The sequence below is a fragment of the Dermacentor albipictus genome, unplaced genomic scaffold, assembly GCF_038994185.2.
Source record: "Dermacentor albipictus isolate Rhodes 1998 colony unplaced genomic scaffold, USDA_Dalb.pri_finalv2 scaffold_112, whole genome shotgun sequence".
NCBI classification, from domain to species: Eukaryota; Metazoa; Arthropoda; class Arachnida; order Ixodida; family Ixodidae; genus Dermacentor; species Dermacentor albipictus.
Window position 1 is genome coordinate 122,495 of NW_027225666.1, and position 13,060 is coordinate 135,554.

The window sequence follows — 13,060 nt, forward strand, 5'->3', positions numbered from 1 at the left end:
AAACTTTTTACCAATAGCCGAGGGCTAATGGTGAAAAGGTGTCGAATCAGAAATAACTGTTTTTATTTTTTCTGTTAGATCATGCATAATCAATGCGTGCACATCATATCAGATGGGGAGGTATCGCGGTTTTTGTGACGTGGCGTTACAGACAGGTGAAGTGGCGGTGGTCGGAAAGGTTTTCACCAATCGTGGAGGGCTGATAGCAGAATTGGAATAGAAAGGTTTGGAATAGTTTTACGTTATAGCGATCCTGTTTGAGGTTATGTCTAGATTTTAATCTCACACAGCTCGTTTCACAACCAACTAGAATTGGCCCAACATCAGCTAACACAATCGATTTAGTCCTGTAATTATCGATTTTTCAGGCATTGCAAAGTCAATTCGCGGATTGAAATTGTCATCCAACCATGGAGCTGGTAATGTCAATTGAAAGATCCTAAAAAAATACTGAAGCGCACTCCTTCATCTTTATGTCGCAGTTTCCAAACATTGTTGATTCACTAAGTTGGTGTCCCGGCCTAAGAGACCACTCTTTCATTCATTCTTTTATAGCAGCCCCTGCCCCAATGAAAACAAGTGCCCCTAAATCAATACGCAACTACACGAAAGCAGTATATATCTCAATTAATAAAGAACTTGAATTGTTTTGGACAATTGTATACCTGTTTTTTTATCCCACTATTGAACATAACTGGAAGCTTTTCAAAAACAAATTCGTATCACTGATTAATGAATATGTACCAACATATATAATTTCCGAAAAACAGTGCTTGCCTTGGATTACCACAATATTAAAAAACTACTAAAAAAGAAGAAAAGACAGTTTCATCTAGCAAAACGAGGAAACAGCCCCGCACGTTGGCGCAACTGTAGTGATAGGTTTAAAACTTTTCGCGCCACTGTCAGAGAGGCCAGAAATGTTATCTTTAATGATACACTCCCTTCCCTGTTGGCTATCAACCCATCAAGGTTTTGGAATAGCCTTAAACCCAGGAAAAGAACGTGATATGTGTTACAAATTTCGATAACGAAGGCATACGCAGAGAGGACTGTTGCCATGTGGTAAGTGAAGTGTTCGCGAAAACATTTTCAGAGCGCCCTCCTTTTGTACTACCATCACTTCACGATTACGAATTTGTTCCCATGGAGTCCTGTAATCTTTGATTTTTTTGGCATTGCCAAGGTAATTTGCGGATTGAAATTCTCATCCAGCTGTGCCGTGGATAACGTCAACTCAAAGATTCTAAAAAAATACTGAAGCATACTCATCCCTCTTTCTGTCGCAGCTTTTCGCACTGTCGCTACAGTGCTCCAGACGAAATTCCAGACGATTGCAAAGTCGGGAAGGTGGTTCCTGTTTTAAATTAATTACCCCCAGTCACCTCTCAATTACAGGGAATTTCTTTAACAAGCACCTCCTGTAAACTTCTCGAACATGCCATCTATTCTGATCTTGTGCGATTTTTGGAAAACAACTCTTTTTAGCGAATCTCAGCACGGTGTTTGTAAGTAGTATTCCTGCAATACACAACTTTTGTCATTTACCAATTGCATAGCATCAGTTTTAGACACAGGCTGAGTTGTTGACAGCGTCTTTCTAGACTCTGCGAAAGCGCTTGATGAAGTTCCCCACCAATTATTTCTTTACAAATTGAGCATTCTAAATATTGACCCTAAAATCTTAAAATGGATTGACTGTTTTTTTTACTAATCGCTCACAATACGTAACAACCAACGTCTGTGAATCAGATTTTTGTAAAGTAGGTTCAGATGTTGCAAAGGGGCCCGCTTTGGGCCCTCTGCTTTTCCTAATATATGTAAATGACCTTCCTGACACAGTTACTTCCAATATAAAATTATTTGCTGAGGACTGTGTGGCTTACCGCGAAATACCTAACGAATCTGACTACTCTGTCCTCCAGTCTGACTTCTCGTTCTAACTGCGTCGTTCTAACTGGTGTTGAAAATGGTTCATGACTCTCAATACTAATAAATGTAACAGTATGACATTTTGTCGCCATTGTAACCCCGCTGAACTCGTTATTTATAAAACTGATGGCACATTACTAGAGCACGTAGCCTCCTATAAGTATCTTGGTGTGCACATAACGAATTACCTCTCATGGAATACTCCCCTAATTGTATAATTAACAATGCTAATAGTGCACTAGGATACTTACGCCGCAATTTTTCTGAAGCATGAAGCCATTTAAAACTCTTACTATATCAAACACAATTAGATCTAAACTCGAGCATGCTCTGCTGCCTGGGATCTGGGTATGCGTAACCTTGCAGACGCAATTGAATCTGTTCAGAATCGTTGAGCTCACATTATGCTATCAAACTATTTTCGTGCTGCCAGTGTTTCACTGACGTAATGTAAACTTGGGTTTCCGAACTTGCTCTTAAGAAGAAAAATATCACGTCTTTATCTCTTCCACAAATTTTTTTTTCTTGAACCAGTCATTGAAACGCGAACGTTTATCGCAACCATCGTATTTGTCATCCCACACTGATCACCAGTATAAAGTCTTCATTCCTTTTTCCCATACTAACCTGTTTCAGGATTCATTTATACCCAAGATTAGTTCAGAATGGAGCCACCTTCCCAGCACCATCGCCAGCATTGAAGATGCACAGTTATTCGAGGCCGGCGTCCTTGAACACTTCTCAGGTTACCCTGTGCTGCTATTTCTTAATTACGTTTCCTGTTATACATGCACAGTTGCGTTGCTTACGGTACTGTCATTGAAGGCCTCTAATATTGACCTTTGTTAGAATAACCTGCTCAGGTAATTATTAGTTTTCTATCTTATTTCATATATAACAATATTGTTTCTGTTACTACAATTCTATAAACACAGTGTACCCACGCCCTCTGTAACGCCTTTTGGGCCCTGAGGGTATTCCAATAAATAAATAAATAAATAAATAAATAAATAAATAAATAAATAAACACTCGTGGACTTGGGTTTGGGCGCACGTTAAAGAACCCCTAATTTATTATGTAACACTCGGTAAGGATGCCCTTGCCAGTCGCACAACTGTTTAATACAAGTGTTAGGAGTTGTGCGTGAAGTCTTTGAGTATGTGGGTAACCCTTATAACGTTCGATACCTCCTAGTCTACATTGCGGCTATATTATGAAGGCGGAACCGCAACATGGTAGATAATATGGAGAACATACAAATGCCGCATATATTACTGCACAATAATTATATATAGCGGTTTTCCTTCACGCACGTCGATAATCGAGACAGGAGACTATCTTGGGAACTAACTGCAAGTACTATACGTGTCATACCCAAGGGTGTACCTGGCCCGGTGGCCAGTAAATGTGAGGTAATATAGCGAGCAGCATGGGCCACAACATCCTAACGAACGACGACACAGAGACAGTTAATTCTTGTGTCATGACTCTTGCGTACAGGTGTGGAACCAACATATGCATATGTATGTCGTAATACTTAAGCATCTCGATTTGGAGCTGCTGTGGTAGCCCACGAGTGCGGATAGCAAAGCCGCTAGGGAAATAATTGGGGGCACCTTGACAAAATTGATAGGTCAAAATCAAGAACCATCCACTACGGCGTCTCTCGTAGACGCTGTGCGATGTTCGGACGTTAACAATGTTAGCCGACTGAAGAAAGGCTGCCACGGGTGCTTCTGACGGTTACCCTGGCTTGTTTACTCCATAGCATCAAAAAGAAAAGGAGAAGAAAAAGAAGGAAAAGAAACAACCGCATCAAAAGCCCGGAATCAATCATCGCTCGTCGCGACTAAACGCTCTTAGGACGATAATTTCCAGGCGACGAGCGGCTACGCTTTATCAAGAACACTGATAACGCCGACAGGACAAGCATTGTGGCGATGTTCAATGAGCAGAGAAAGGTTTTATTTATTTTATTTTTTGTTTTGTTGACGTCGTCACCGGGTCGCCGCGGGAAGTTTGAAACGTTTGAGGTCATTACGTCACGTAATGGCACTCTCACGAACTAAACCCTCGTGTCCTGAAAAGCTGGATGCATGTATACATTTGTAAACGTTACGGCTTTTCCAATCAGTTTTATCAATCGGCGAGTATTTAAAGTCATATGAAAATGGTTTCGCCGTAAGTCACTGATAGAAAATAAATGTTGCATGAATTCATTATGACGACCACGCCCCGTTCTCGATGGGTGCCGTGTCACCGTCGTACGTCGCCACCAGAACATTATCGAACAGCGTCACCATCGAAGAAGATTGCGTCCGTGACATGCGATGTGGAACATAATGCGAAGTGCGATACATCAGTGCAAACTTGCGCAGTCCATATGGCTGGCGCGTTCAGGTGTGATGTAAAGGATAACAAATGCTAGTAATTGTTAAGTGGCTTTTAGAGATTTGAACATTATAAAAACGTTAAAGCTTTTTACCAGCAGTACTTCTGTATTTGTCAAATAAATGCGCACGAACACAATTTAGGATGCGAACAGAAAATTCGCGTGCCATGATGGAGAACCCGACAGCTGGAAATTCGCGTCGTTCTTCAAGTGTGCCGTGTTGTGTGCCAATTCTGCAGCTTTAAAATATAGAAATAATGAATTGCACTCATGTTCCACGATGTCAAATTCGAGACGGGGCAAGAATTCGCGGAGATCAAACGCATCTGTAATTTTTTGCCACGTCTGTCCATTATTGCACAACGCGATTCACGATCGCCGCTATAAGGTTGAACGACGAGTCAAAAAGATTACCGCCAATGTTCCTTCAAGATGGCACTGAAAACAATTGATCCCCCAAGATACTACTTCAGCTATAAATCAGCGATCTGCTGAACGCGGCATGCATGCAGTGTAAGCGCTCCTGACAAACGTAGCCCAGTTTCAGTGAGTGCACGTTAAAAAATAACGGGTAAATTATTTTTACCGAAGAGTCAAAATGAAGACCATATGTTGTTCACCATTTCATCTTAGAGGAAATTTTAGGAGAAAATAGTGAACAGTAACTTAACGAGACAGAAGGAAGAATGTATGCATTAGGGCAATGTCTTGCTGGCGGTCGAGATGGTGAAGTAATAGATGTAACAGATAACTGATGGTTTATCAAGCGAGCGGAATGGGTTCTATAGAAAAGGAAAACGTCGCCAAAGGCAGCAATGAATTAGCGTTATGACATTAAGGAGTTAGTGGCACGGAATGGCTTCGGCCGAGATCACTGCGAGGGGCATTTTCACTGCAAGCAGACATAAATAATGATGATGACAATGAAAGTGCCTACCTCTTTTCGTATGAATATATTTCTACGACGGAGAGTTATTTCACGACTCCTTTTTAGTTTAATGTGTCATTAATTATGATATCGTGTAGTAACGAACCGTAAAAATGAACAATTTGTAATAATGTGTGGCATTTTCGTTTAAAAGAAAAGAACAAAAAATCGGAAGTACCCCAATTTTGGGAAAATGAAAACAAAAGGCGCTGAACATTCGTTATTAAAAATTGTAGGTTTTTACGTGCCAAAACCACTTCCTGATTATGAGGCACGCCGTAGTGGAGGACTCCGGAAATTTCGACCACCTGGAGTTCTTTAACGTGCACCTAAGGCTAAGTACACGGGTGTTTTCGCCTCCATCGACATGCGGCCGTCGGGGCCGGGATTCGATCCCGAGACCTCGTGCCCAGCAGCCCAGCACCATAGCCACTGAGCAACCACGGCGGGTAACCCTTGTTGTAAAAAAAGCGGGAATGTAATACGTATGACTTCCACCATATGCACGAAATTGAACTTGAAGAACGTCTACGATATCATTTCTAGATTTCAGTGTTCAGAATAGAAATATAGTCGATAATGAGACAGCACGGCCAATATTCACGAAGCTTCTCTTAGGCAAACGCGCCTTTCTCATTTGCTGGAACCCCGCCCATCGTGGCAGCAGTCGGCGCGACAACGAGTGATAAATTCCTGCGCTATGACCAATTACTGGCGACGCTTACGTGAGAGCAGTCCTGTGAATACGGGCTCTGGACACCCTGAAGTAAACGGTTTTATTTTTCTATTATTATAATATGGCATTTAGGAGATGTTATCGCCTTTAATTGGCGCCGGCTATTACTTTTCACATCGGGATTTTGAAAATTATTAAATCATAGCAAAAAATATTTAATCATAAGAAAGCACAAACTCCAGTCACATAAGTACACTAATCTCACATTATAACTGAAAGTCAACTCAGAAACACAGCAACACAAAGTCGTCACATATGTGCACTAACGTAAACACAAAGTATGGTCATATAACTAGGCTAAAATCAGTGCACATAAGAAAGCACTGATTAGGTTCATATGAAGGCACAAAAAAAACAGGCATTTCATTGGCCAAAGTTGGACCAAGCAAAAAAGAAGGTAAACGATATTCCTTTATGCATTAAGAGGCTGACAACTTGCCAGAATGTGTTGCGAGACATTGATGGAAATGAAATGGCCATGATTTATAGTGGTAAGAATCTAGCACATTGTTCGGGATTTAAATAGAAAATGTAATTTTTAATTGGCAAATAAAGTCAGAAAAACTAGTAAGTGGCGAGTCCTGGCGGTGAAATCATGGTACTTCGAAATGCGATCAAGAGATTACTGTATGTAAGTCGGCTCTCATTGGGCACAGTATAATTACTGCTTGAAATTGCAGTTAGTATATTATTAGACACTTGCACTTTATTCTATACGTATTACGAAGTAAAGGAAGTCCACGCTAACGAGCGCGCGCTCCCGTCATCCCACATGCATGGCGGCGCACATGCGGTTGTACGCGCGCGAGCATAGCACGAGTTTGCAAGTACCCAGAGTTTTATGATCTCCCTGTGATACAACGACGAGTTGTGCCGTAAATGGGCGCGTTTTTTTCTTAACTTCGTGACGGCGCCTCTGTCACACTGTACCGACGCCGAGCTCTCCGCCGACCGTCGGCAGATTGTCCGCGTCGGTACAGTCTGACAGAGGCGCCGACACGAAGCAAAAAACGTGATCGAGAACAGTCGGCAGACCGAAATTGGTGTCGGGTCGGCCTAGTGTGTGTGAGCATTTACCAATCGGCATTCTCCAGGCGTGCTGCTTACGGAGGGGACGGTGACGTATCGTGAAAGTTGGAATCGTCGCTTCCGCTGCCGCTTTCGTTCATCGAAGCATGACGTTCGGGTGCTACTTCGTAAGGATCTAAATCCCGGGCAAACATGCGAGCTAAAATCCTTTTTTCCAGCTCACTCAGGTCTTCGAGAGACGTCATCGGAAATCAGAAGCGCTCGCTTGGCTACAGCAACACGAATCACGTATCTCGTGTAAACGCGTCATTTCGTTTTCGATGCGGTTGGTATCGTTGCGACTAGTCAAATATCAAAGCAGTTGGACAGGAAACCATAAAAACACGCAGCTATTCTCACAGAAATACTTGAACACTTTGGAAAACATGAATCCCAAGAACATTGACTGGATAAGCAAAATAATACCTTCTCACACCTACTGCCGCACCTATCGTCTGCCTCTAACTAGTGCCGGCCTATAATGGCTGTCACGCTCACCTATCCCAGTTCTCAGTATGCTTCCAGTGAATGACTTCGTCCACACTGCAGATCGAAAAATTTTAAATTGCTGCATGGCATTCTCCGCGTTACTACTTCATGATGACACGCTCTGGCCGGTAAGCTTTTCATTGCACTAAAGGAAGTGGGTGCTATGAAAATTGGTTGTCAGTTCCTTTAATGACTAGAAACAAGGCAATAAGGACTACGCAAGGTGAAAGATTCAAAATGGGCGCTGACTCTCAACGGCAATTTTATTGGAAAAATTTATAATGCATACATAAACGCAGAACAGGGGTAATTGGAGATCGCAGGGAGAGGCCTTCGCCCTGCAGTGGACATCAAGTAGGCTGCTGCTGCTGCTGCGGCTGATGATGATGATATGAACGAAGAACACGCATGCGCCAGGCTATACGAAAAAAAAAGAAAAACAAGCAAATGAAAAACTTGCTACTAATCACACATCAATGTACAAAACCTCAGCGTCCTGCAAGCTAAACGACCTCTTACTGATACCATTGTCAGCATTGTTTATATGGTATTCCTTTAAATCAGCATTCCAATGTGAACATACGATAATATTTGACACGGGAAAAGCGACGCCGTTTATAGCTCGGTGGCACTGATGCTGCACTGATATTTCAGGCCCCCTCTTCGAACGACTCACCGCACTGTCGGCATACGAAACGGCGCGCAAGATATTCGTCGTCAAGGAGCCAGCGGACGATGAGACGAGGCGGCTGCAGGTGTTCCACGGCCTCAGGGCGCTGAGCATCATGTGGATAGTCTGGGTGCACCATTACGCCTACAACGACACATCTGTGTATTGTGAGCCTTGACACTTATCGACGGACACGTGCTCGGGCTCTACACGTATAGTACCCCATTTTCTGAGAGAAGGAGGGGGAGGGGCAGTATGGAAAAGCTTGACATCGTTGCCATGTTGGAGGACAACATTTTAAAATCCGCGTCCGGCCGTTCTTAAGGACGGCTCTGCATTTTATTATTGCATATAATGAACTCATAAGGTGAAATTCCAGGTAAGATGACTCACGAAAACACAAGCAGCTTATGTGTACTCAATTTTACGTTAGCAAAAGCGAATGCGAGAAGAGACCTGTGGAGTGGACATTGGAACACAAGTTTTAGCCACTACAGCGGCCAAACTGTTTCAGTAAATTCTACAGTATAGTGTTGGAATATTGACAGTTGCCCGCGTTCTACCTGACGACATGTCTATCAGTGGAGCTAGCTAGATTTAAAGGCTTGTTGCTATGTCAAGTACTTGCTTTTGAAAAACTGAGCAATAACTTTTTGAAGACAGCAGGAACTTGCAGAACGTTCCCCATATTATGGTTCTGTGGAACGTTCTCCCACTGATTTTTCCTTTTTAGGTCTCCTTTCCCTTCGCCGAGGAGCTGAGCCGTGCCACCTGAAGGGTTGCTGGAAATAGCGCCTCCTCGCTCTTCCCAGTCACTCTCGCTATGTCTCAACATTGCAGTGAGAAATGCGCTGTATCGAAAAGTTTGTTGGAATACGGTTTTAGCTGTAAAAACTTGCGCACAACGACACGAGCTAGCGGAATTCAAGCAAGAGCAAAATATAGTTGGCATGCCGCCTTTGAGTAGTAATTAAACGATTAGAGTTGAGCAGCTTCATTGAATTAGAAACACGTAGATGACACAGAAACATTAAATCCTATGTCGTGAAGGCCAGTTTTGGTCGACGTTATGTGTGCTTTTTCAGTTGAGCGCTACCTCTTCAAATGTACTTAAATAAAAGGAAAAAAGACATGCATGTCCCTTTACCAAATTTGGGCGGTGACAGCCATTTCTTCTCGCTTCTACTTGTAATGAGATACGGAAACGTAACCATGTAAATTCAGAAGGAAGGGGGAATGCTTCAGACCGTGCATGATTAAGCTGGCTTAGCTCAGGCAGTTTTGCGGTGCACATTATCCTCTGCGCACATAACACAATTCGCCAGAATTCGTCGTCTTTTGCTCAGTGTGTCACACAATATCAGGGGACATGTGTCAATTACGACAATATTCCCTTTACGACGTAGGCCGCGAAATTTCCACATACCAACTCTGAAATGAGGTACCCATCTTCACTACAGTTTAACGCAGTATGCCCCCTTCTGTCCTATATTTCCTTCTTTCCATCCAGCCGGCGCTAAGATAGCCAAGAAACTGGTGGTGCAGTACAACACGCAGCCATTCAACAACGCTTGGTTGGCGGTGGACACATTCTTTTTTATCAGGTAACTAGGGCTGCTGCGTATTGCACAGACTATAGAAACGGAAATAACGCGTTGTTGGCCGCATGTATGCGCTTTAGCATGCGCCAAAAAAGGATGAAGGTGAAAACCTGCGCGCTCACGACACATTAATTAAGTTACTTGACATTCTCATTGGAATACGTGTATTGTTACTTTCTATTACTTGTTTTTCCCAGCAAAGGTGGTGGGTTTCAGTGTCTTAATTAACTCTGTCTTAATTAACTTCCCCCTAATTAACCCCAAAAGTCGCGCGTTCGACTGTCAGTGTGGCGCCATCCATTTGTTGTCATTGAGCTTTAAAGGTGGAGGGTTCGAATTACCTTTGCCTTAATTAACACCAAGGGTCATGGGTTTTACTCCCACCATTGGTCAAGGGTTCAACCCAAAAAAAGGTCGTGGGCTCGAGTCCCATTGATGGCCGCGGGTGGTGCCATCAATTTCGGTGCCGTAACGCTGGACGGTCAATTTTTCGATAACACCGGTCAAAAGATTTCTCGAACCATGAGTCCCTTAAGGCTTTCGCCTGAAGGCAAATTGCTGAAGTGCTCTTTCCAGCGTCCGCCATGTCAAAAGACCCGAACACCCAAAACACCCGTATTCTCAAAGGATCCCCTACTCAATGTTCTCCCTGCTCTTCACCGAGCTGAACACAGCGCCACCCCTGGATTCAAAAAAGACGCTACGATTATCAAGAATTGATCCGAAGTGTCAAGGAAGTGCACTACTTACGAGTGGCGGCGCTGCCTTGAACTTTCGTGAGTCGAGGTCGAGGGTTGAGAGGAGGGACGTTCTAGGATACGGGCGTTATTCTTTTCTGACTTTGCAGTATAGCATGCATGCCGCATTCCTGCTTACTTTAAATCCAGAATCCAGTCACCATGGTTAACAGCGGCATGTACTATCATATACATGCTGCTTATGGCCCTAAGCGGCCCGCCATTCAAAATTTAGAACTACATCTCAATAAAGTCGCTAGTTAGCTACCGACTTGCTCCTTTTGCGATTTTTTTTATAGTTGAAATTATAAGAACTACCGGATGCTTTCTCCAGCGTAATTTTAATCTGTACAAACAACTAAATGGCGGAAAGTGCTGTTGTGGCTTTATGGCCAAACGTTAGCCGTGCTTCTTACGCATAACTCTTCTTTGAATTTTTTCGTCTTTCCAGTGGTTTCTTTCTCCTGTACGCAATATATAAGCAGATGAGGTCGGCTGGCCTGGGTCAAGTTTTGTTCTACCTCGCCGTGCGGTGGTGGAGGTGAGCTAACGACGCAATCGCCGGACTTTGTCACGCTCACTTTACTAACCTCCATGTGGAGTTATGTATTTATCTCGATATTTTGGGGACAGATATGTTAAGAAATTGGGGCTGTCAGGGTTTCTGGCGAAAGGGGCCATATTGTTGCTCATGGTGACTTGCTTTTAGTGACAATGTTCGAGTAAAACGAAGCAACATCGTGGAAAAAAGTTTGCCTTGTACTCCGTGACGAGGATACGAAATCATCCGAGCGCACATACAGGGACGCCGGATCTGGGCAGCGCCTGTATGTGGTTCTCACCCACTCGCTCACTCGCACGGTCATCCGATGTCTACTCAATCTTCGTACGCGGCAAGTAGGACGAGCACACGCGTCGTACGAAAGATGGCACGCAAAATTGCACCGTGTGTCGCAGAAGTCTGAACACACCGACATAACAAGACACTGCGCCACCCCGCTGGAGCCCAACAAAAGTGGGTAACAACGGTCGGAATAATGGACACGAGTGACAAGCAACTGAGTTTACTTGTGTCATTTTGTTGTTTTTAATTATTTTTGTTGCTTTCTCTGCCCTAATTTTATTTTGTGGTGCTCAATGCCCACCTCTTTACTTTAAGAGGAAGCTTTAGCTCGGGCCCAACTCCGACGCGGCCTATTCAAATACATGTAAAACGCAAAAACGTTTTTATGAGATAACCCCTGGACCGATTTTGATGAAATTTGTTGCATTTGAAAGAGAAAGTGAAATTCTAGTGACTGTTGGAAGCGGAATTCCGGTTTAGGGCTTGAATTTTCTTAAAACGATTTTCAAATATTTGACCGTTTGAAAAAAATAGAAGCACGAAGTTTACAAATTCATAGCTCGGCATCCAGAACTGGTATTCCGGTTCTGTAAACGGCATCCATTAGATCATTCAAAGCGGACAAATTCAATATGTCATTCTACATCTTACGTCAATTAGGTCCGTTGGTTACAACGGTTTTGCAAACGTTGTATTTCCCTATGATTAAACTTTTTTTATATTCATGTGTAACATATCAATTTTGTCCGCTTTAGATGTACTATTAGATGCAATTCACAGAATTGTATTATCATTTTTAGTGGTTGAGTTACGAAGTTGTAAACTTGATAGTTTCGTTTCTTGAAAATTTTGGATTTTTGCCAATTTTTAATAGCAAAATTGACGACCTAACTCAAAAATTCGAAACGAACGGTCACTAGATTTTAAATTTTTCTTTTAAATGCAACAAACCTCGTCAAATTTGGTGCAGTGGTTGCCGAGAAAAACGAATTCTCCTTTTACATGTATTTAGATAGGAGCACTCGAGCTAAAGCTTCCTCTTAATGTCATTTAGCAGCACTGTCAATTTTCGACCGTTGGCTCTGCAGGGCCCTAAGTCAAGATGGTTCGCTGCATCCATTATGGCAGAGATAACGACTTGCACAATGTCATCGGACTCACTTAACGGTGACGACGAGCAGAGTTCTGATGCGGACGACTTAGTGTAACACTCTCGCGACTATAGCAGAGGAATCCTGCAAATGGCAATTCAACAAGCGTGCTCTTCAACTTCGCCCGTTTTGGAGCCCACGTGAACGCGCGTACGGTCTATTACGACTGCCCCAGTACGCCGCCGTTTTTAAGATAGCTTTGTGCGCACGTTTTGAAGTGACGCTAGAATTGATAACCAACGATGCTATCAATAATTATTTGTCACACTGGAGCATATACGGTTTCATTCCGTGATTATCAGACGCACACCAACTGATTAAAGCATAATTAAAAATGCGTCATATAAAATTGCGTTATGGTTCTACGTATGCCATCAACCGAAATCATAATTTTGTTAGACCACGAATAAAACAAAATATTTTTGCGTATTGAACTAATGTGCAGATAATCAAACTATTCTTGCTCCCCAAAGTCTAAAGTCAAAATTTCGCCGTATAACGCATATTTGTA

At 42.9% G+C, this 13,060-nt stretch overlaps 1 protein-coding gene across 2 annotated transcripts in view; it reads left to right on the forward strand.

Moving 5' to 3' along the window:
• LOC139053406 (nose resistant to fluoxetine protein 6-like) overlaps positions 1 to 13,060 on the forward strand; it is an 83,408-nt gene that overhangs the window by 37,376 nt on the left and 32,972 nt on the right. Inside the window, exons 3-5 of one of the 2 annotated variants that reach the window (XM_070530423.1) lie at positions 8,201 to 8,383; positions 9,727 to 9,820; positions 11,006 to 11,095. In XM_070530423.1, the coding sequence (XP_070386524.1) occupies positions 8,201 to 8,383; positions 9,727 to 9,820; positions 11,006 to 11,095 (367 nt within the window). The remainder of the gene's footprint in view (positions 1 to 8,200; positions 8,384 to 9,726; positions 9,821 to 11,005; positions 11,096 to 13,060) is intronic. The other variant, XM_070530424.1, reaches the window with a different exon arrangement.